Raw genomic sequence first — 25,844 nt, forward strand, 5'->3', positions numbered from 1 at the left:
GAAGCGAATTTTAAGAGATTGAAAGGCAAAATGGGTACCGGGTTCAAATGATTTTTAAATGATGTCATCACTCAACTGTTTTTTCCCTCATTTGACTTAAATTAACAATATTATAGAGAATTGTGTTTTAAAGCTTGATGTCACTGTATGGTATACTGCTGGTTTGACATTAGGACCCAAATATTCCACCCTAATGACAACCAGCGACCCAAACAAGAAAAAAATCCACCCCTCAAATTTACCTCATGAAATGATTGTGCAGTTTAAATGAGCTATAGTAAAATATATTCCCCTTTTTCAAATAACAAAATGACCAGCGAAACCAAAACGACTTCAAGTACAGTATATAAATGCACTCGCTTCAAGGCTACATAACAACTGATCCACCTCCTAAAACGGCTTTAAAATAGCCACATACCAGAAAGAAATTCAAAATATTGATAAAGTGTGTGTAATAATTACTCATTGCCCTCACCTGTGCCCGCTCGTTTGGCACCAGCTGCTGTTTGTTGTCTGATTGATTCACCTCCTATTTAAACTCAGTACTCCAGTCACTCCTTGTCAGTCCGTCAGCAAACCTCCGCATACGCAAGGCAAGCACTCTGGCTCCCATCTGTCCCATCCTTATCTGTATCCTGCTCGTCTGATCCTGATTTCCCAATTGTATCCTGATTTTTCCCTTCCACCGACTTGATCTGATCTCCCGCTCCGGCTAGTGACCCCTTTTTGCCCACCGACCACGCTCTGATCTTCGCTCCGGCTATCGACCCGTTTTTGCCCACCGACCATGCTCTGATCTCCCGCTCCGGCTATCGACCCGTTTTGCCCATTGACCACGCTCCGATCTCCAGCCCCGGCAAACCCACTCACTTCTGCATTCCGATCACGCTCTGATCCCGTAAGCTGCTTTCTCCTCCTGTCCAGCGAGCACCGGATTGCTGACGTTTGTTTCCCTGCATCTGACTTCCTCGATATCCCAATAAACTTTTGTGTGAAACGTTGCGCGCTTGGGTCTACCATCTGTTCGGACTCTGACAGTGTGTACCTGAAAATCTAATTAATCATTTAACTATGTAGTTAAAAAGTAATACAATGGTGAAAGGCTAGAAATTTAAATTTTTCAACCATTTACTGTACTTTCCAGCAGCGTTTTAATGGCAGACTTATGCCAAGAAGCCACTCGCTTGCGCCAAAGAGCAATATTTAGTGATGAAATAATACACACTGTCCCTTTAAAGCTTTGTGAAGCACTACACAATAAAGAAACATGTAGTGGTTATTTAATTTGGTTTTGTAATATATTTGAACACGCTTTCTCTATCTTTACTAATATGTAAACCTGTCTTTTCCCTCTTTATAGTGCCCACCCAACCTTCATAAACAAGATGGATATCTCTGCCAAATTAATCAGGTAGGCACAACGATAAAAAAATGTAATAGCATGGATAAAAAGCTACACTGGCACCTCGCACTTTTCAGCTTTTTGTTTTCATTTTCATCTGAAGGGACGGTGCTACAGCGGCGAGTGTAAGACGAGAGAGAACCAGTGCAGATACATCTGGGGGCCAAGTAAGATGAAAAGACGGCACTGATGAAAGTTCAGCTGCAGGACGGCTCAAGAGGACGCTTCCCTTTGTGTCTCATTAGAAGCCGGCGGTTCAGAGAAGTTCTGCTACGAGAAGTTGAACACGGAGGGGACCGAGAAGGGCAACTGCGGAAGGGACGGGGATAAATGGGTCCAGTGCAGCAAACAGTAAGTGCCCAGAGGACAAGCTTGTGCTCAACTACGATATTGGCAGTCATTCTACATATAGACCCTTTCATTTGTTTCAAACATTTTGACGTATCTGGTGTGCGTGGCTTAGCCTGGAGGCAAAAGCTAGGACAAGACAATATCTTAACGAGCGTACATGCTAAAAGTTTAATTTTGTTTTATCACAGTCGAAGCTGGAGGCAAAACAATTCTTGCGCTGGTCAGAAGACAGGGGAAAAGAAAGCTGTTGTCGCTGCTAGTTTTCATCACGTTGTGCGTTTGTGTACCAGAATCGAAGTTTTATGGGATCCCGGAAAACCCTACTGATCAAAGAAAAAGAAGAGTTGTGGTTAAATGCATCAAAGCGAAAAGATTGGACCGAGGTACTCATCAAAAATGCTCTGGTTCGCAGCGCATACGTCGTATCAGGTAAGAGAAAGTAAACTTTTATGATTGTTGCTATTGAGTTTATATTACTTACTATATCAAAATATCTTTAGCTAACTGTTAGCGTGAAACCTAAATGCTAACATTAGCTTTGTAAACAATGCATGCAGCTGCTAGTTATAAAAAGTAATGGGGACTCGATAGCAACAATCATAAACGTTTAATTTCTCTTACCAGATATGAATTATTTGCTGCAAACCCGAGCATTTTTGATGAGTGCCTCGGTCCAATCTTTTCGCTTTAATACATTCTACCACAACTCTCTTCTTTTTTTATCAGGAGGTTCTGCTGAGACCATGTAAACTTCAGTTTACAATCACTCAGGTTTTTTCTTCGAATCTGGCACACAAATCACAGTTGGTGGCTTGGTCGCGTCAATCTGAAAGAATTGTCAAAGATGGAATCAGTAGTGAGGACGGCAGAGGAAATATTAGGTACTGGCCTCCAGTCCCTGCAAAGCATCTACATCGATCGAACTAGAAAACGGACACTAAAAATTATAGACGATCCCAGTTACCCTGCTCGCAGGTACTTTGATTACCTGCCGTCAGGTCGCCGTCTTTGCTCCATTGCGAGCAAGACTTCACGTCTTAAAGAGAGTTTTTACCCTTCCGCTATCTGTATGTTCAACGGGAATTGATTTAGGTTATTATGTATAGTATTATGATGCCAACGGCGTTCCTCCGACCTATTCTACTCCAGTCTTGTTATTTACGTATTCTTTCTTTTTAAACTATTCTATATAATTACCTTGTATTATACACTACAATATATTTTTTACTCTATTCTTTTTAGTCTTTTAAATCTATTATTTTATCATTATTGAGTGTTCGCGTGTCAAATGATTTCTTGTATATATCATGTTTATGGTTTATACTGGCTGAATAAATAAATACAATACAATACAATACAAAACACAAAACATGATGAAAACTAGCAGCAACGACAACTCTGCATTTTTTAGATGGATGGATAGATAGATAGATGGATAGATAGATAGATAGAAACTGTTGCCAGTTGTAAGCATCCATTTCCTTACTTTACTATAAAACAAGGTAAAATATCTCAAAACTAGACAAAAAGAATCACTTAAAACAAGCAAAAGCATCCAAACACCCCCCCAAAAAACAGCGACCAATGAAGTTATAAAACAAATCTCTTCTTCCCCAGTGATGTCTTCTGCGGTTATCTCTTGTGCACCAACATTGGCCGCAATCCCCGAATTGGAACAATGAAAGGAGACATCACCCCGACTTCCTTTAACCATCAAGGCAGACTGATAGACTGCAGGTAGGCTTTTTGTTTTTTGTTTTTCTAGTCGGAGTCTAAAAATATTCCACAACAAGACCACCTTTTCTTTCTTTCCTTACAGCGGTGGACACGTCCTTTTGGACGATGAGACGGATTTAGGTTACGTGGACGATGGTAGTCCCTGTGGGCCGTCAATGATGTGCCTTGACCATAAGTGTTTGTCCATCCAGTCACTCAACATCAGCACCTGCCCCATTGGACCTAATGGACAAGTTTGCTCCGCTCACGGGGTAAGTCCTGGTCAGGATTGGGGAGTAACAGAATACATATAATGGGGTTATGTAATCAGGATACCCGAAAAATGTAATTGTATTCCGTTACAGTTACAATAAAAATGCGTTATCAATTTACAAGTATATTTTGTAAAAATAAGAATTACTTTGCAGGATTGCAATTTTATGTCGCACACGACAGAGGACAATTTTGAAGTCCGATTGCGTTAGTTTTAACTCTTTTTATTCTTTTCATTTGCATAAGCTTTGTTTACATCTCCATGACTGTTCGCGGCTCTCTCTCTCTGCCGTCTTATTCATTACACACACATGCAGCACACTCAGGACACACATCCCCGAAATACCCGCTCCCCCTCCAACCGTGGAGCTACCCTCGGTGCCTGACTGCAATACATGTCGATATAATCAGAAATGTCACAAAACTAACAGAAATGACAAATGAAATAACATGAAGGATGCAATGCCTGGGAACATGTGCCTACTTCCACAGCATCCTTCACGCACTCATTTACATTTGTCTTAGATATACATGTACATAATACACTCATAGATGAATTGTTTCTATCATGTTTTAAATTACTGACACTACATAGATAGAGTGAGATGACGAGAAGTCCCAGAGTGTGTGCGTTCTTAATTTACTCTAAAACATAGCATATCTTTTCCGCAATGTGAAAGAGAAAGTTTTTTTTTTGCTCAATTCACTATACTATGTGGAAAAATGTGTACATTTTTTGTTGGACTACAAAGCAACTACCTGATCTCGGTTTTCTTTATTAATTTTTCAAAGTTACATTGATCAATTATCTTAATCAACATTTAGTAAGTTTATTCATATTTGGTTTATTTTGGACTTTATTAACATATTTGGAATTGGAGTAATTCGAATGTAATCAAGGTACGTTACTACAATATTATTGTATTCAAACTACGTTACTGATTACATTTTTCAACCGGTAATAAGTAACTGTATCAGATTACATTTTAAAGTACCCCTCTCAACTTTGATCCTGATGCAAAATGACTATGTCCTTGGACTGGTATGCTGCGTTCAGGTGTGCAACAATGAAGCCTCGTGCACTTGCGACACCACGTGGGCAGGGACGGATTGCAGTATGCCTGACCCGCCTAAGGTCCCTGAAACGACTCCAACTCAAGGACCCAAGGGTGAGCTTTCATCTCTTTCTTATGAAATATGCCTGTTTTTGTGATTGAAATTGGGGTTTGTGGGTGCAGGAAAGAAACACTACCTGATTCCAGTTCAGTCGTGTTTATCTCTTAAATTCAGATTGTAGGCGTAATTTTCATTGAACTTTGACAAGAAATGGATTTAGTCAAATTTCTATTTCACTGCAATTTACATTTTCTTTTTTTTTTAAACTACAGTTAAAATGATAAAAGTACATCATTTACTAGCCAGCAAAAATAGAAAGCATCCATATTGACTAGAAACTTCTGAAAAATCACAACTTTTAAGAAAATCTCAGAAAACTCTGTTCTTTGATGTGTTAATCATTCAAGTTTATTATTCACCATTTTTTTATCCATATGTTCTAATATGGTTGGGAGAAAATGTAATTTGTAGGTCTTTTTCTGTAGTTTGCACTTTTCTTGAAATTTGCCTCTGTCTAGAATTAGTTGTGTTTGTGTGTTTTGAATAAAAAAAACAATTATTAATGTGCAATTAGGAAAAAAAAACTGACTAGTGCTTTCAAAGTAAACTTTTAGTCAGCAGATAATTTAACCCTGCACTTAACTTTGAAGTTAAAGCGGCTTTAAAACCTTTACCTTCTAAACTGAAGCATTTTAGTGATTATTTTTTGTTTTTTTACCAAAAGATCAACGTATTAATAAATATATTTAACATAAATATTTATACTATTTTAATTTGTTTTACACTATAGTTTGCAATTATGAGAAAAAACAAACTATGAGTCTGCACCACCGACCTTCAATCAGCTCTCAAAATAGTTTGGAAATGCTTTTACAGCTAGCTTGACGAGTTCAGATTGATATTTGACATTAATACCGGTCACTAGCACTGAACATGTTTAAAAATAACACAAAAAAACTGTCTTTGCGTTCTGCACAAACAGTTTTAAACCTAAAATCAAATGGCGTCCCTTTTCCTCCATTATTGCAATTTGAGAGTGAAAGGCAGTGGGCGTGGCCCGAAGCCAAATCCTACAGTTTGACTTGTGCCAGGTGGTAACCATGCTCCTTTTCCCTCCACACAGTGAGCGTGGCCACTAACAGGCTGATAGGGGCAGTAGCAGGGACCATTCTGGCCCTGGGGGTGATTTTTGGAGGCACAGGGTGGGGAATAGAGTAAGCATTTTTTGTTCTGTTTGTTTGGAACCCTTTTCACAGCTCTTCCTCTCATAGTGGTGCCTCAGTGTGCGGGCGCTCTTGCGAGCCGGCCTGAGCCCGTTTGTGCGTCCCGGTGGCTTTGTGTCTTCTTACGTGTTAGTGATTATGGAGGTCCGATCCTGTCATATGTAGCAATAAATACCTACAAATATATGCCATATAAATAAATGAATACACATGCATAAATCAGGTCAATGGTAAATATATGACATAAATGCAAATTGTTCATTTATCTATGGATTTTGTCATTTATTTTGTTCTGTATTTTTCCATGTGTTTTGTCGTGTACTTTGTTGCGACAAAATGTTATTTAAACATTGCCTGAGCTTTAGTTATATTGGTTGATGAGTGATGAGTGATGAGCGAATTGGCGACAAGTTGAAAAGCTCAGCTACTTTGACCCTCCTCCTTATTTGAAAAACATTTTGTTGTGACAAAATACACAAAAAAATCATGATAATATACATGACAAAATCTATCTATCTATCTACCTTGGTCATATTCCTCAAGAGGGGTGACCGACAGCAAGACAAACACATACAAAAACAAAGAGAATAAAAAAAGAGGAAAAGGAGCAAAAACCCAGACAAAAATCTTTGGACCATGTACAACCTAAATTCCCAAACAAGTTAAGCATCTGAGCACCCAAGTTGGTCTTACTTTCGTCCCTCCAGATGAAACGGAACACGAGAAAGCGGCCATGTCACTCGGGTCAGGGTGACACAACACACTCTTCTGTTCAGCAGCAGGGCCCGACAGCTTTCACTGGTTTACCCCTGCCGCATCATACGGGTGCCCTGGCCATCCCTTAGAACACGTCTAAACATCCCACTATCCTTTTACAATACCTTTCCACTCATTCCTATCACCAACAAGAGCTCTAGCTTTCACTATATTTAGACCTCTCATGATCAAATACACGACAAAATAGATGTCAAAATAAATAGTGTAATACAGAAAAAAACACACAACAAACTACACGACAAAGAATTTGACAGATTACTCAACAAAGCACATGTCTAAATAAATGGTATAATACATGACAAAACACATGATAAAATACACAGTAAAATATGCGACAAAATACTGTAAATTCCAGACTACAAGCCACTATTGTTTTTCTGCATTTTAAACACTGAGGCTTACAATACGATACGTCTTATTTGTTTAATTTTTTGCCCTGTGGCGGATGGTCCCGAGGGTCTCAGCAGCGACTTTGGACATGTGCCGGGGCACTCCCGCAAATCTCCCCGGCTGTGGTACTCGTCAGGGCCCCGCGACAGCGGTACATCCCTGATGGGTGGCCTAACAGCTGGCTTAAAACTGCAATCTGACTGTGTTATTAAAACAAAGTAATGCGAGAGCTGCAGGCATGTTTTAACATGGCATGATTTTTGCCCAGTGCTCTGAATGTCAAATTCACAAAATTCAATCAAGCACAGGTATGACTTCCTTCAATAGCCAAAAGCCTTGCCTTGAAGTGATGTGCATGAATGGATAAACGAGATTTACACTGTCCCTACCCACTATCTACAACAAATTTCGGCAACCCAAAATGTTGAAAAATCCACGGTGGACCAATAACCAGAAAACTGACTTGTCCAGAGCCACAAAACAATTATTAGTAGTGAATTCAACACATGCTGTATGTACGTATCTACATTAGCCTACTATCAAAATGTCAAAGTTGGATGCAGCGCATCCTTTGGAGAATGATGCACCCCATGACCACTCTGTTGTAGGATACCGCCACAAGTTTAACTTTGTTATCTTGATAATGAATTACAGTATGTTTCATTGCTTTGACAAAATTAAAGAAATGCAATATATAAATCCATTCCACATCTCATCACAGGCAATTGAGTATCCTGGGACTGATTGTCCTTAGTTTGCTATTTTAACTCCCCTTTACTGTCTTAGTGGAGATAATTTTCTGCATAATTTCACTTTTGTTCTTGAAGTCTGCAAATAGACGTTGTGATGTCTTGATGAACGACTCCTTCATGTAGTCACCATCTGTGAACGTTTTTCCCTCTTTATTATCTCCTGGGTTGCAACAAAACTCGCGGCATTAGTATAATTTAGAGATGCCATCCACTTCTAAAATCTCGTTTTGCGCTCATCTAATTTCTCTGGAAGTGATCAATCACACTTTTTCTCTGACTTCCAACTGGGTATTCTACCGCAAATATAGCATACTTTCGCTGGGGAGTTCTTTCCACATGACCCTTTTTTGTTATTTGATAACTTTTCTCTACAGAGCAAACATTCAGGCAATTCAACCGCATTGTTAATGAATGCAAATAATTTGGTCCAAGAAACGTTGAATCCTCTGTTCTTCTCAGTTATACTTCCCTTTATGCCTTTTGGGGTCATGGCCAATTGGTTGAAAACAATCACCTGCCTTGCTGGTGACGCTTCAGCTTTAAAACGAGCAGAGCTTGGTTCACACAGCGAGAGTAAAGCAGAGGAACAATGCACTGGAGTTCGGCTAGTTGCGCATTAATTTGTACCAACCTCTTGTCGTACAATAACCTTAACAGTAACCTTATAACAATTCCACACATTTTACAGCACAGGAACATGTTATGTCATGTTTATCCTCCTACATAAACCATACTAAAATTTATATAATTTCGTCACCACATGCGGTTCCTGAGCCGCTTGTTACCGACCCCTGGTCTAGCAAAACCACGGTCTAGGGAACGGGCTCGGCAGAATCAGCGAGTAAATGTCTCGTACAGAAAAGTCACATATTGTGCCTCAATTAAGACACGCGTTTGCGGAATGTGTTCAATCTTAAACCACTAGTGCAAGAGTCACTCTTAACCATTGGATGCGCGACCTAGGAGTGTATAAACTCTTCCATGGGTTCTGGTAGAAAAATCAATGGTAAAAAAAAACACTACTGGCATAAACATGTTTTATGAGGAATACCTGGCCACGTATCGCTACCACTACATAAAAAAAAATCATTACGCATGAATGCTTGAAATCTTTCTAACAAGTAGCATGGACTTATTAAATATTTTAATATGGCAGCATGTTACTTAGACTATCTATATACCGAAGTCATATCCCCCTATTGTAAGGTGGCTTGAGTCAAGAACGCACTAACAACAATAAAAAACATTCATGCCCCTTCGCTCTTCTCAACCTGACACCGGACATTAAGCCCACAGCACAATCATGGGGGTGCTGCTAAGCCATGCAACCGTTCATCAGCAGAAAGGCCCGACAACATACACTGGTTCACGGCCGTCATTCTTTCCATATGTCAAAATTATCCCAGAATATTTCTATCAACCCTTTGAGCATGCTGTCTCACCACACCAGTTCTTCTCCTTACTTCCTAATTCCTTAACCTATCCAGTCGTGTCACTCCACACATACTGCGCTAAAATCTCATTTTAAAGACATTTAACCTAACACGCTCATTTACTCTCAACCCTTAGCCCTCTGTGCCATGCATCACTCTTGGCATCATCACACTTTCATACAATTCTCGCTTTGCATCCATTCGCAGATCTGTATATTTGAACATTCTGTTCAGCACACCCATTGCTTTGCACTCTTCACCCACCCTCTTCTTCACATTCACCTCTAAACCACCACCTGCTGCCATATACGAACCCAAATATTTAAAACCATCTAACTCCTTAAACTTTAAACCATTCAACAAAATCTTGAATCCACATACCTTACCACCTCTCGAACACCCCATGGCCGTACTCTTGTCTGCATTCACCTTAAGCTTTCTTCACTTACACACTCTATCAAACTCCCCTACCAAAACACTCAGTCCTGCTGCAGTCAACCACCAAAGCAGTGTCATCTGCAAACAACAGCTGACTTACATGCAGGGTTGGGTAGGGTTACTTTAACTTGATTACTTTCAATTACTTTTGGATTACTCCAATACCAAATATGCTAATAAAAGATAAAAGAAACTAAATAAGAATACAATTATGACTCACAACACGTGGTAAGCTTTCTCTCCTGGCTTTGATCTCTTTGATCTCCGGCAAAACTAACATAAAATGCGACAGAAACAAAATGAAAATAAATCCAAACAGCTTGCCAACATCATTTTTGCCGTTCCATGTATTCCGTTACTTCCCAAGCCTGCACAAAATTTTGTATGGTAATTTTATTCATATTTAGTTTCTTTTGTCTTTTATTAGCATATTTGGTATTGGAGTAATCCAAAAGTAATTGAAAGTAATCAAGTTAAAGTAACCCTACCCAACCCTGCTTACATGCAACCTACCCTCACGCACAATATCTGCTCTCCCTGCTCTATATCACACCTCACGCACCAGTCCATCTATATACAAATTGAACAGCCAAAGACTGACTAAGTGACTAGGTACCGAGTCTATTTCTTCTATCTTGCCAAAAACTGTGATGTCATTTTAGGCTGTTTTCAGTCCGATAACTGTCAGCCCTATAATCATTGTGTACCTCTCCTTAGTTAGCAACTAGTGTCATGTTTTAAAACATCCCCTTTGTAGATAAGTATTTAACATGCATGAAATCGAAAGGTCCGTGTGTACTGTAATTACACTAATATGTGTTTTTGTTGAGTTTGAGTCTAGTCTGGCACTGTGAAGGGACATGACGGGTTTGAAATGAGTGGGAGGGTGTGTGTGTGCAGGTTGGGGTTATGTGTTCCTATACAAATGTACTCAAATGTATATTTTAGGGTAGCCTCGTTATTTTTATTAAATTGTAAGAAATGGATGTTTAGATAGATAGATAGATAGATAGATACTTTATTCATCCCCGAAGGGAAATTCACTTTTCCAGCAGCATCCCTAAGCTGAGAACAATCGAAAATAACTGAGAACAATCGAAAATAACACGGGAGCTGCTGGAGTGGCTGCCATTCGTGACGGCGCCGGAGAAACGATTCAATTTGAATCATGTACAAACAAACAAACAATTGAATCATGTACAAGAAACGATTCAATCTGAATCATGTACAAACAAACAAACAATTGAATCATGTAAAACAAACAAACAAAATATTTATGTTTCAATAAGTGGAGTGTTAATAAAATGGGGGGAAAATAATTTCTGATACTGATATAACCAGGTAAAACTAATTTTAAGTTACCTGTCCAAATGAATGTTGTGCCATCTCACCTTTCCCACTCTCTCTGCTCGCTCCTGAAACTTTATCAAATAGTCCAAAATTTTACCTCATCTTCTCCGCTCACCTCGTCGTAAGCATGCAGCTTGAAATCCGGTGTTGCCTGTAGAAAATCAAAGTTGGATTTCTTCATTAAATTTGCACATACGGCTTTCAATCAGGTGCTCTATGTCGTCCAGAATTTACTGTTCACAAAATACGTGGCAAAATACACGACAAACTGCACGGTAAAATTCATTTCAAAATACATGACAAAGTACACAACAGAAAACAAATCAAAATACACAACAGAATACATGACAAAATGCGTAAACAAATGAAACAATTGCATTTATGTCATATATTTAGGCATTAATTGATTTATTTATTAGTTATTTTATTTATATGGGCTATATTTTTAGGTATTTATTTATTTAATACATTTATTTCAACATATGGCAGGACTAGTCCTCCATTGGTGATGACCATATAATCATGTCTTATGATGGTTGTTTTCAGTGTCGTGTGATTGATTGATGGACCCGCCCGCCCCTTTTTATCCTTCTTCTTTTCCCCTTTTGCTTCCTGTGGTTTCCCCCATTACGAGTCTTCTTCTTCACCTGCCTCTTCTTTCTCTTCTTAGTCGTCATGTGGTTGCTCCTGTGATCCTCTCCTTTCTGGGGCATGTGGGGCATTTAGATGCAGAAGAAGCATCCACATATGGACCTGATATTTCTGTGTGTTGAACCTGAAAACTCCCCTCAAAAACCACACAAAAAGAAAAAACAACCATCAATCGGTATCGTTAAACCATTGAGGGGTGCTCGAACTTTCCCCTGCAGGCCGCTGGTGATCACAACATGTAAAAGCTTGAACCGGGCCCAGAGATAGTAATTAGATATAGTTACTAGTTACTTCATTTAAAAAGTAATTGCGTTACCCCCAGATCTCTGAAAGTAACTAGTTACAGATTACAGATTGAAGCCAAACCCCGTAAAATGCTTAAAAATAGCCACATAGTAAAAAAAATAAAATAAAATGTGTACCTCAGGCATGTCAAACATACCTCCCACAGGGCCAAATCCGGGAAGATTTAATTCGGCCTGCTGTAAATTTCTGAGTACCGGTATGTATAAAAAACAATTCTTAAGCTTATTTCGATCAAAAGTTATGTTTATTCTAAAGAATAAAAAACAAATGCACCCTCTTGCCACTCAAGGGTATTAAAGGTGTAAAGAGCTGACATCCAGCAAATGTTTCATCCATATTTGGGACAGCTTATCTTCATGAATATTGATGAACTACAATAAAACAAAGGAGTGCTCAAAGTTTACAAACACACACTTGAATGACATTGTTAAATGTGCTGCTAGTCAAGATTTGACACGATATTGGTACACCTGTAAATGCTAGGATTCAGTGACAGCAGCAATGAGTAGACTGCAGGAATGCAATGAGAGTGAGGGGAGTAAGGTGTGATGGCAACATTTGTTTGCACGGATTCATAGAAATAAGATTTATCTGGATTCATGTTAAAGACAATATTGTGCAGTATTTTGATGTTATTACGTGTTTAGTGCTTAAACTATTGTTTTGTATTTATTTTTTATTTCAAAGCAGTATGACAATTGAGGCAAGCATTTTAGACATAGGTCCCACTTGAGTTTGTGTAGTGTTGTCATGGGCCGACAGTGGAAGCACAGTGCAGAAACACAGATTCAGATAGGGTTCGATGCCTGGAAGTCAGGGGCGAGGTAACAATCCAGATGCAGGCAAGGGATCGGTGATCTGGTTAACACACTCAGCAAAGGTGACAGTCCAAGAGTTCAGCAGGCGGTAATCAAAGTCAATAAAAGAGTTAAAGGGTTCAGTACACTGGGAATAACAACACTTTGACAAGAAGGCTTAGGACAAGACAAAAAAGGCAACAAACTAGCACCAAGCCGAGGAAACAGAGTGTTTAAATAGTGAAGAGGGTGAGTTGTTATTGAGGGTAATCAGGACAAGTGGCACCAGGGGTGGAACACAAATTAAAGCCAGGAAGTGAGTGAATAAATAAGTTAAGGACAAGCAAGAGGGAGACGAAATCAAACCTGAGTGTAAGACTGACAAATTGGTTGTTTCAGATGTAATGCTGCATTCATTCAACTGTTAAATTTTAACACATTCAATGCCAAACATGAAAATCAATTTTGTTCCATTGTTTGAGATTAAAATGTGTTGTGCTTAAAAAGATGGTACGGCAGGCTACAAATATAGGCTTAATTGTAAAGGATAGTACTGAAAAACAAAGCTAAATATTCGGCGATGAAATTTTTTACTGAAAACAAGTCTGAGACAGACTGTGTTTGACATGCCTGGTGTACCCCAACCTAGGGAAGCAGTGAACCGTTCATATTTCTTGGCTTGTGCAATCTTAAGAGCTTGCAAACTCTCAACGTCGAGACACTCCATTTCCATTTTGTCTTCATACCACTTGAAGATTTCCTCCTCTATTTCTAGCTACAGCACCAGACGTTTTCTTTTTTGCTCCAACTTTGCAAAATTATTTTATATATTAAAAGATCAAAAGTCAGCAATCTTTTACTGTATATTTTATACTCACATTTTCTTCATTGGTTTTGTTGATCCTGTGTAGGTTACGCCCCCTTCGCACGTGCTGCCTACCGCTAGTTACTGGTGACACACAACCAAATATGCACATCTAAACTGAATCCCTGATTTGAGTATTTTATTTTAGTTATACGGGTGAATGTGAGTATGTACCGTAGATAGAATATCAGAATATTGTTTGGGGAGAAACCACACGTCTTTGTACTCTATGCTTGAGACGGCACCACTGTAATTGTATTAAGTTGTATTTTGTAAGTACTGTAGATATAAACACACCCACCCCTCAGGAATGTTAAATTCAGCGTTGTGTTACCCCAGAGCAAAGGAGGACTTATCAAAGTACAAAATGCATTGTGATCAAAGATTTGCCTTTAAAAAGTAGCCAAATAACGCACCATGTTGTAATGACAGTCGAGTTACAAAATGTTAACAATAATGCGTTGCAGTACCTGTTACAGAGAAGTCTAATTGCGATCCTTTGTAACGCCTTACTCCCGACACTGCCGGAGAGCATGCCAGACGTTGTCATCATGTGTGTAATTTTCATGCAAACCAGCGTAGGAACTCATGTGTTTTTCCCATCCGTAACCCTTTTGCAGGTCCTAGTGCCACCAATCTAATAATAGGTTCCATCGCCGGAGCCATCCTTGTGGCTGCCATAGTGCTGGGGGGGACTGGATGGGGTTTTAAGTAAGCCCACACGCCGCATGCTTCTCCTGCTCGACCTCCAGCATCCCTCGCTGCTTTTTAGACACCGGGTGGTTTGAGCTCCTGCTGCAGAGCACATGCCGATGCCGAGCGTCCTTTCCAGGTTCCGGGAAGGGCGTTCTTGCGGATCTGGAGCAGAACCTCAAATCTGTCGGGCGGACTGGGCAGAGCTTGGTGCTTGATATGCATGCTATGACCACAGTGAATAGGATTCACTGGTCAGCAATAAGTAGGGAGGTCTGATTCGTACTGGTCTTATTTTTAAAGCAGCATAAAGGGTACGGGACAGCTCATGTTCAGCCCGGAAAACGATAAAATATTGCATCAAATCAAATAGTTAAAAATTAATAGGAATTTTATACTGCATTAACACTTTCTGCTTTAAGGAGAGATAAAAGGTAAGATAAACATGAAATAGGTAAAATACCATGTATATTAAAAAAACTTTTAATTATTGGTCATTTTTCTTACTAGAGCATACACAGTGATAAGTTTGTGATGTGCACAAATAAAATGTAATTTTATAACACAGGTTAAGATCATAAAACAATTGAAAAAAACTGCATGAACTAGATAATTAATATTTTATGTATATATGTATATATATATATGTATATATATATATATATATATATATATATATATATATATATATATATATATTTATTATTTTTTTTTAATATATAATCAAGTAATAAATCAAATCTATTTTATTACTATGTCGTTACCATGTTCTTACCATGTTAAGTATTGGAAGTAGGGTTAAATGGACTCCGTCAACCAATAAAACATCCTTTAACTAGAAGATCGCAATGACACAGCGCTAGTTAGTTATTTTCAGAACAGGTCTGCGAACACCTCAACTGTCCTTAGGGGGCACCACGTTGGAGACCCCTGATTTACACCCAATATTATTGTCGGAAAGAAATATACCTTTGTGCATGTTTACTTGTTTGGGAAAAGTCAGGAAGGTAAACTCAAAATGTTCCCTTTCCGAGGAGCAATTAAGGCAAACTCCCTCCACGCGTTTTCCCACCTTGCACACCGTGCCTCGCACTGCATGATTTAGAGATTGACGGTGACGGACTTTCTTTTGGATTGGTGCATGACACCATGAGTGCTAGAAGGCCCCACAACAGGCCACAGTTCGGGGAGGTTTTGCATCACTCCTGTTGTCTTATTTGTTGTTAATGGTTACCGACACTGCTGTTGTTATGCCCCCCTCCACAACCTCTGCCCCCTCTTTCCTCCCTCTGTAGATGACTTTGGAACTCAACCCTATGAATAGACCCTATCATTTGTTTGTAAACATTGTGACGTATCCGGTGATTCGAAAACAATGTTTGCATTGTTCAGAAAACAGAGGAAAAGAAACCCGTCGTCATCTTGTGTGTTTTTGTGCCGTAATCGGAGAAAAAAAACGCTAGTGATCGTAAAGGATCCCAGCCGACAATCCTGATCAAAGAAAAAGATGAAAGTTGTCATTAAATGCATAAAGCGGAAAGATTGGACCGAGGCACTCATCAAAAATGTCCAGTTTGCAGCGTACACTTGATATAAGGTAACCGAAGTTAAACGTTTATGAATGTTGCTATCGAGTCCATTACTCATTATATTGGCAAGATATCTTGTTATTTTCCTAGATTCAGCTCACTGTTAGCGTCTAGCCTAATTGCCCACGGTAGCCTTGTAAAAATACAAGGGTCCAACATAAAAACAGCCACTCACTGCCCCGTGAAAAAAATTGATGCGCACAAAATCCAAGTAATTTTTTTTAGATACATTTAATTATTCCTGTTTTGTTTTAGTTTTTTGAAGAGAAGCGTCTCTTAGGCTCCACGCTAACAGTAAGCTGAAGCTAAGAAAATAACAAGAAACTCCGCTGATATAATAAGTAATATAGACTCGATAGCAACAACCATAAACGTTTGAATTCTCGTACCTTCGGCTAGGTTGTTAAACGGTAATGTCAAAGCTGTCCATTTTGATGATTAAAAGCTAAACTTGTAGCGCGTACGCTTGTTCACATAATGCCCCCTCCCTAGTTTTTGCCTCTAGGCTAAGCCCTGCTCACTGAACACGGCACATTGTTGACTAACAAATGAAAGGGTCTATTCAAAACTATGTATTAAGTTGTTTAAGACATCGTCATGTGCCGTCTGCATGCACACTTAAGCTGACTGCAAGGAAAGGGGGTCCGTTTTCCATCACAGCCTTTTAAATTCACGCCACATTTTGCCTACTCCTGAAAGTTTTGGATTCGGGCATGGCTTAAAAGGTTTGTGAAAGGCAAGACATCTGTCAACTTTATTGCAGTCCAGCTGGTCTGGTTAACATGGCAGATTGGCCCTGATTTCTGTCTCAAATTGTGTTTGGTTTTATCCATGCACTGTTTATTTATTGGACAATTTCAAGCTCTTCCCCTTACTTCAACATACAGAGGACGTCAGAAAAGTTCCAGCATTGAGAGTTGGGCTGTATGTCATTGCAGCATTTTAAAAATGATGTGAGCTTTGATTGTTTAGAGATGAAGGAAGCCTATGTTGTATGCAGAGGCGTGGTCAAATAGACACTAGGGAGGTGTTAGAGCTATAACACCCTGCCTTAGTTTTTGAAATTATATGTATATATTTATTTTTCAACAGTTTACTTTAATCAATACCCATCAACACATAAACAGACTCCGGCAATGGCTGACAAGACCGTTGCATTTCCAATCCATCATCATCCATGTTGAAGTATTAACAAAGCAATGCCGTATGTTTCTAAAAGTGATTATATAATGTACAAACCCTATATCTTGTAATACTTTAAAAAGATGTAAAGGTAATGTAGTTTATTTTCGCGAACTTATTGGCACATGGTCTCAATGCTTTGTATTATACTGCTGCAGTTTTCACCATCCAGAAAAAGAAATTAAAGCTTCAATTACACGTCCCTTGTGGTCACGGTCCTTCTTTGGTGGTTTAGCTTGGCGTCCTATCGATGACACTACAGTATTTACCTTAGTGTTCATATTTTTCTTTCCTCTGACATTCGCCAACCCCATTCCTGGAACTTTTCTGACACTATTTCACCAAAATGGAATAAAATAGCACCCAAAACATTTCGTATTAGCTGAGAAATGGTCTAGACAGAAGATTGCGGCTGCTGTCATGTTGAACCGGCGCTGTCCCAAACATGCAACTGGTAAACGCTAACATTTGTTTTCTTGTCTCCTCGCAAGAAATGTGAAGAAGAGGCGCTACGACCCCAACGCAACAGCCATTTAACGCTCGAGGTTGGATGGGACGCCCACCACTGACGGACTCCTCCGAGGCTTCCGATTGGCTACTTGACAGCCGGACACTTACTGCTGCTGACACTTGGCATTAGATTTACTTGAATTATTATAATAATAGTATATAGTAGACAAAAAAGACAATGTGGACAGAAGTACCAATTCCATCTTAGGGAAGTAAGACGCACGCACACTCGGAAAAACAGTTGGGTCAAAAAGAAGCCAGTTTGGATTGAGCCACTATTTCAGTTCCTTTGACACAGGCGCTTGTGCGTCGTTTATTTTTATTTTCTTAAATCAAGAACGATTTTTTTTTTTAATATACACGTAAAAAAGGCATACATTGAGTCATTCTGTTTAAAATGACGGTGAAATTGTAGTCGTTCAGTTTTAGCTTCCAAAATTGCATTGCTATTTCTTAGAAACACTCTTAACCAGTGGTCCCCAACATGGTGCTCGTGTTCACAGGTAGCCCACTAAAAACATCTGAGTAGCCCACCAGTGATGATTCATTTTCTATGAAATTTGATTTCTAACGATCATGATGTTTTAGGGGTTGACTGAGCCTATTCTAATTTTACTTGTAATAATTATACCCTGGTAATAACATAGTAATAACATGATACAAATACATATTAAACTAGTAGCCCTTTTGGGCTATTCAATAACAAAAAAAATAGCTATCATCTTTAAAAAGGTTGCTGACCCTTTATGGAAATAATTTAAAGTCACTTTACTGCCTCTATCTTTTGTACCATCATTTCCAGACTATAAGCCGCACCCAGTACATTTTTAAATGGCTGATTATGAAAAAAAGGCGATGATAGAAGTAACTGAGACACAGCGCTATAAGTACCGTAACTCAGCAAAATGGGCTCCAGCACCCCCGCGACCCTAGTGAGGATAAGCGGTGCATGAATTGAGTTGATGGAGGGATGAAACAATCGCCTGGAAATTGAGTTATTTTGTTCGAAAGAAACAAACAAAAATCCCATTTCAAACAAAGGTTGGTTAAAAAGGGGGTATTATTGCTTTTTTTAAATGACAAAAACACAATAAATGGTAAATTTGCTTTAAACTTTAATCTTAAAAGGGTTGTATTGTAAAGAAGAACCCCTAACTGGGTTAAATTTTAACAAAAAATGTGTAGTTTGTTTAAAAGAACCTTGAAAATGTGTTTTAAAAAATCCCAATTAAAAAAGGGTCACTTTAAACAAAGGGACAAATCATGTTTTATAAATGACAAAAGCGTTGTGTTGATTGTCTATAACCTAAGATAACGGTTATAACATTGGGTCTTTTTTCTTTTGATCCTCCGCCAAAATTGTTTGTTGTTGTTGTTAAAATTTATATAATATTGAACAAAACAAAAAGAACACCCAAATACGATCATTCTGTTGAAAAGATCTCCAGGAATTGTGCCATATGGTACAATACAACAATAAAAGAAGAATCGTTGGTTATTATTAAAGTCTAAACCCTTAGAAAATTTGCAATTTTGTGAGAAATGGCAAAAACATACCCAAAAATTTCTCTCTTTTTTAAACCACCTAAAATTGTTTTGTTTTTCTGCTTATGGGCTAGTAAAATAATATATTTCACTGAAAACATGACAGGTCACAAAAATCTATGTCACTTTGTGCAAAACAAGAAAAACTATTTCATTTAGTTTGAAACAACCCAGAAAACGACTTAAAACGAACCTAAATAATGACCCAATTCGGGTTATTTTTGACCCATACTCAATTTCCGAGCACAACCTTTTCGCCTTTTCGCACCACTCATCACAAGCAAGCCTAATTCTGGAGAACGACGGCACTTTTTCGGTCTCTGCATGGCTACGTAAGCTGTGAATAGTCAGCAAAAAACACTTCTCTTCCAAAGAGAACGGAAAAACACCCGGTTAGGAAAGAAAATGCCGAACGGGACTGCATGTGAGGCCATAATGGTGTCGAAAACTGTACATAATTTCACCTATGAAATGATTTTTCAACGATTTCTTTTTTTTACATTAGCATGTTTTATAGCAGGCTATCGAAACGCTAATAATGACGATTCGGGGCATACCAGAGAAGCATGTCAGAGTCGGTGACGGTATTTGAAGTGGAAAACAAAAGCCAAAGAAGCAATCACCATGTTGCACACGGAGCACTTTGCCTTCCCTGTCTCGTCCAGGAAGGGCTCTCACCCACATTCGCACCCCCTTCCTCCACTCACCCGGCTTTTTACCCTCATAGAATCCAGTCTACGGGAAACGCTGCATGCAATCACTACTGTATAGTGAGCTTATAATAATTCTATCGGAGGAAATACGCTACAAGATAAAAGTGAGGTGCATGTCAACGAGAAGAAACAAAATATTTACTATGCAAAGGAGAGACATTGCACAAAAATGTTGGAAATTTCCAAAAAAACAAAACCCCCTTCTAATATTCATCGATTTATTTTTTTCGTTTTACTCCGGAGAGCAACGACAACAAAAAGAATTGATTTGTATGAGATATGCAGAAAGCAAATGAGAGCACTTCGAAATGTGCGAATGAGTGTGTATGTATGAGAGGCCGTTTGAGGAGAAATCGTACTTTCTCTCACATGTAACATACTCTCGTATATGCACAACTGTACACTACTATATGTCAGAGTATAGAAGTATGTGTGTGACAGCATAGTAGTGTGTGCATTAGAGTATAGTAATTTGTTTAAGGGACTATAGTAGTGTGCATGAAAGATTATAGTGGTATGTGTGAGAGAGTAGAGTACTGTGTGTCTGAGATTACAGAAATAAAATTAGAATTGTCTTTATTGTCATTAGTCTCACCAAGATTTGTTTCTACAGTTTTGTGTATTCGTTTAGGGTTGTGATGGCCCTGGGGGAGAAGCTGTCTCTGAGCCTGTCCGTCCCAGTTTTGAGGGACCTTTAGCGCCTTCTAGAGGGCAACATGACAAAGGGGTGATGGCCAGGGTTGGAATTGTCTTTTCTAATGATAATGGCTCTGCTACTCTATCACAAGCCAGCAATTTCGTCTAGACTGGGCAGAGAGCAGACGATGATCTTTTGGGCTTTGTTGATTCCTTTCTGTATGTTTTTCGTCAGCTGCCGTGCTCCCAGCATACCACACGGTGACGCTGCATGCCAAGATGCTTTCTACTGTGGCTTTGTAGAAGGGAACCTTTGATGTGTTGGAACACCAATCTCTTAAAGCACTTGATGACCACAAGCGTAAGTGCGACAGGCCTGTAGTCATTAGGGCGACCACTGATGCATTTTTTGGGCATGGGGAGGATAGTAAAGGTTTTAAGGTGGAGTGAATTGGCTTGTGACAGGGAGATGAAGATGTTGATGAAGACCCTAGCCAGCTGGTCTGCGCAGTCCTTTAGCTCCCTCCCTGGTATTCCATCCGAGCCAGCTGCCTCCCTGGGCTTCACAGTTTTCAGCACACTTCTCACTCCGTGGTCCGAAAGTAATTCAGGACCTACAGGGAAACACAGATAGTGTATTAGCTTACATCAAAACGTGTATGGAAAATGTCACAAACATTTTTAAAAAATCTAGGTCTTTGCAAACCAAAAACCTTGGCTGACAACCGAAGTTCGAGATCTCATAAAAGAAAGTAACACAGCCTTCAGGCCATGGGACAAGAGTCTAGCACTGTGTCTGTATGAGAGTATAGTTGGGCATGTGTGAGATGTATGATGTTTATGTGAGAGTAAGTATGATTTCCTTCTCATTCACTTCTCATATGCGTGTGTGTCTTATACCGAATGTTTCGAATCACGTTCACATAAACGGTGCCTGAACACACTGAGGCCTCGTGCAGGGTTTTTGTGGATGTCCTCTCGGTATGATTGTGGACGTTTTATCCGTCTTTGCTCCAAAATGTCTTTCGTCTTGCTCGTCCACTGTCCTTCCTCGCCGCATCATGTATACATGGTCCGGTCAATAAACTACTGACTCCTTTTAACTTCCTGTTTTTGTCTTTTTCGCGCAACAAACTCCTTGGTTATGTGCTACACTTGTACAAAAATATCAACGCAACTTTCTCATCTGTGTCACAGTTTAGTAATCTGTGCGCTAAATTTGCTCACCTTTACCCACTTACTATAATTCAGGGTAGTCAAACTAAATTTAGCTTGGGGGCCAAATGGTAGAAAAAACACTTGATGGCATGAAAATGTGCCTTAACTGTAGGATTGGGGATCTTTCAGAGACTCCCGAATAAATTTTATTCGGACGTATAAGATTCAATTGTTGCGGTTTTTTTCCTGTAATTATTTAATCCCTTGTCGTGTTTATGAACTGTACATTTGTAAAAGAAAAAAAAAGGAAAATAGAAAAAGAAAAACAACAATTAAATTAATTTCCACTACACTTATGTAACTTAGGGAAACCAATTCAAACTGGAAAAAGACAAAAATAGCACACAAACACTATTTTAAGTGCAAGTTTTTAACCGTTTTTATGATTATGTTTACCTGAATTTGTGAATTCACTGCTTTAAAATGTTCTGTGGTTGATAAACGGCATATGCAATATAGCTACAATGGGTGGATTATTTTGGAACTGGCGCTTAGCTTTAGTAACAATCAATTGCCGTAATGTGACTCAGTTTTCTCTTTTGCTTCTTTCAGCATCGTCTCGCAGGCTGTATTAAGTCTGCTTGTGAAAATCTCTGAAGTATCCACCCCTATTTTCATCATGCGCTCTGCCGCCATTAATCAATCAGGGGTAATGGAACACGGTCGCACTGCTGCAGTTCATTTTAGACAGAAATAACAAAAAAAAGTCGACCCGCATGACGCCAATTTGCTCTCGGCCTCAACTCTCAGCAATAGTTTACTGGGGATAGGGTATTGCAGCCAAACAGTGGAATTAATCTTAAGGCTGTTCACAATGGCCAATTGAGCACCCCAACCCAAAACTAATGTGCTCTGTCGGCCCCTGCTCTCAGTAGTAGTTGACTGGGGATAATGAATCGCAGCCACAATTTAGAATTTTATTTTAGGCAGGACAGAACAGCATGACCCTGACAAAAGTACCTCCTTGTCCCTGCTCTCAGCAAAATGGGATTAGGGATAATGGATCTTGGCCGCACAAGTGCAGTTCAATTTAAGTGTGAATACAGTAACGGCAAAAAAAAGCTCCTTGGCCTGACAAGAGTGGGCTCTGCCGGGTCCCCGCTCACAGCAATATGAGATAAAGAATAATGGATCATTAATTTTTACCCCACGGTTTAGTGCAGTAATCTTTATCCCACATTTTTCCTTCTTTACCTATATATTAGTAATATGTAGACACAGGTTGTTGATCTGTACTCAATTTTGAGCAAATTATACTCACAAATTGCCACAATGTACTAATATGTCCAATCAATTTATTACTCTATACCCTTAGTTTGTAATTCATACCGTAAATTTCCAAATCTGAATTCATAGTTTACTCCTCACGACCTGTTTTTTAGTCAACTGTGCCCACGGGTTAGTAATCTGAGTGCCAAATGTTTCCATCTTTATACACATAGTAGTAATCTGTAGCCAAATGATGACAATGTGTAGGCACATCTTTCCTAATCCGCACCCCCAATGTACAAAAATCACAAATTTGTGCCTACAGTTTATTCTTCTCGACCTGCAATTTATCTGTACCCACAGTTAAGTAATCTGTAGCTCAAATTTTCCCGTCTTTACCGACGTATTTGTAATCTGTAGCCACAGGTTGGTAATCTGTACCAACATTTTATCGATATGGACCTACGTTTTACCAAGTTTACAACGGTACCCACAGTTTAGTCTTCTCGACCTGCAATTTATGAATCTGTACCTACGGTTCGCTAATCTCTCCCCTTTTTTTGCCCATCTTTCCTCATGTATTAGTAATCTGTAGCCACAGGTTGGTAATCTGTGCCGATATGTACCCACGATTTACTAAATTTCTAACAGTACCAACAGTTTACAATTTACGAAGCTGTACCTGCAGTTTAGGAATCTGTACACCAAATTTGCTAATTTCAACGCAGTAATATGGAGCTATAAATTGGTAATCTGTACCCACATTTTGCATATCTGCACCCTACAATTTACTGCATTTCCAAATCTGTACAGTTGATTTACCTCAACCTGCAATTTACTAATCTATACACATGGATTAGTATTGCGTACTCACAGATTACTAATCTATGGGTGCAGTAATTTATAGTATATGTAGTAGTGTGTAATATGTAGTAATATGTACTTAAAGATGAGTAATATGTACTCCAAATGATCTTATCTTTACTTTTATATATATATATATATATATATATATATATATATATATATATATATAAGGTGGCCTGGTGGTTAGTGTGCAGCCCCACAGTCCAGGGTTCAATTCCAGCTACCACAGCCTCCCCATGCAGAGTTTGCATGTTCTCCCCATGATTGCGTGGGTTTCCTCCGGGCACGGTTTCCATGTCAGGTTAATTGCCAGTCCAAATCTTCCCTAGGTGTGAATGAGTGGGTGAGTTGTATGTCTCTGTGTGCCCTGCGACTAGTTGGCAACCAGTTCAGGTTGTCCCCTGCCCACTGACCAAAGATAGCTGGGCATGGGATGAAGATAAGCACAGAAAATTGATGGATGTATATATATATATATATATATATATATATATATATATATATATATATATATTAGTCACACTTTTGCAGTCTTTCATTGGGAACATTCCATTCATGCCAATTATAGATGACAAAGAATAGTGATAGGACATTTTAGAATAGCAGCAACGATATTTTTCAACATGTAGGAATCCATAATTGAACGTTAAAAATTGTCTTCTTGCTGTGAAGATAATAACAGTTGACGTTACACGTGCTGCTGACATTTCAGTAAAAGCTCGCAAAATGGAACTCGTACAACAACGTTCGCGTTCACGTCCCCGCTTGTTTTTTGTGTTTTTTACAGACTCAACTGTTCCATTTGGACAATTTAATGAGCGACACAGGCAATTGGTGTATGAGTGTGTGTGTGTGTGTGTGTGTGAATGGGTAAGTATGAAGTACACTGTAAAGCGCTTTGGGGGGTCTTCAGTGTCTTGAAATGCGCTAAATCAATGCAGACCATTTACCATTTAATACTTGTTTGTTACGAAAAGGATGCACGAGGTAACTCCAGGGTGACACACTTATAATTGGAATTGTCAATTAAGAAAGGGGTTTAAGCCTAATTTAATATATTTACATGATATGATGTTTTTTTTGTCTGTATTATTTTCAGGTGCAGTAGTATCCGTGAAACATAACACAATCCTTGAAACAATAATAAATGCTATTTAACGAAGTATTCAATGTATTTATTTCTTTCAAATTAGGATGTTTGAACCCAATAATGTCAAGAACCGGAACAGGAGGAGAACCCAAATGCGTGACAATTCTCACACAAGCTTTATTTTACGGAAAATGGGGCAGTCATGCACGTTAACACCTATGCCAGTGATTCGGCGATCATTGGTCGGAAGACGTCAGGCAGCAGTCTGGCGTGGGATGACAGGAAGCCAGCAGCCGACGCGATCGATACCAATTGCACGAGCAGATATCAGACAGATGGGGTTGATACCGGATAAAACTTGACAGACAGGATTGATATCAAAACTGGATATCAAAATTTAACAGGACAAACTAGACGGGAACAGAACTCGAGATCGATATTAAACAGGACAAAATAAACGGGAAAAATACCGGACAGAAAAGACAAGCAGGTAACCGGACAGAGTCTGAACCCACGTCTTGCGGTGCAGAGTTTTGTTGACGGACTGACAAAGGTTGAGTGAGAGCACTGAGCTCAAATAGAAGGGAAGTCGATCCGTCAACAAGCCGCAGCTGGCGCCACACGGGCGGGGCCAATTGGGCGCCATGGCAACCGTGACAAATAATGCGTCAAAACATTAAAGAATTGTAATATCTTTGCTTGTTTGAATCGTCTAAATACACATTCTCGAAGAAAAAACCTTTAAGAAAACT

The 25,844-nt window shown here is 39.2% G+C and overlaps 1 protein-coding gene across 2 annotated transcripts in view; it reads left to right on the plus strand.

Moving 5' to 3' along the window:
• The window catches only part of adam23b (ADAM metallopeptidase domain 23b), a 67,134-nt gene extending 48,988 nt beyond the window's left edge, over window positions 1–18,146 (plus strand). The window contains exons 20-27 of one of the 2 annotated variants that reach the window (XM_088352610.1): window positions 1,361–1,411; window positions 1,506–1,569; window positions 1,648–1,753; window positions 3,371–3,490; window positions 3,573–3,741; window positions 4,800–4,911; window positions 5,982–6,072; window positions 17,796–18,146. In XM_088352610.1, the coding sequence (XP_088208736.1) occupies window positions 1,361–1,411; window positions 1,506–1,569; window positions 1,648–1,753; window positions 3,371–3,490; window positions 3,573–3,741; window positions 4,800–4,911; window positions 5,982–6,072; window positions 17,796–17,841 (759 nt within the window). In that variant the 3' untranslated portion in view covers window positions 17,842–18,146. Of the gene's footprint in view, window positions 1–1,360; window positions 1,412–1,505; window positions 1,570–1,647; window positions 1,754–3,370; window positions 3,491–3,572; window positions 3,742–4,799; window positions 4,912–5,981; window positions 6,073–14,460; window positions 14,552–17,795 lie in introns of both variants that reach the window. The other variant, XM_088352608.1, reaches the window with a different exon arrangement.
• The last annotated feature ends 7,698 nt before the right edge of the window (window positions 18,147–25,844 follow it).

The sequence above is a fragment of the Urocampus carinirostris genome, chromosome 14 (genome assembly GCF_059441175.1).
Source record: "Urocampus carinirostris isolate Australia breed hairy pipefish chromosome 14, RoL_Ucar_1.0, whole genome shotgun sequence".
Taxonomy (NCBI): domain Eukaryota; kingdom Metazoa; phylum Chordata; class Actinopteri; order Syngnathiformes; family Syngnathidae; genus Urocampus; species Urocampus carinirostris.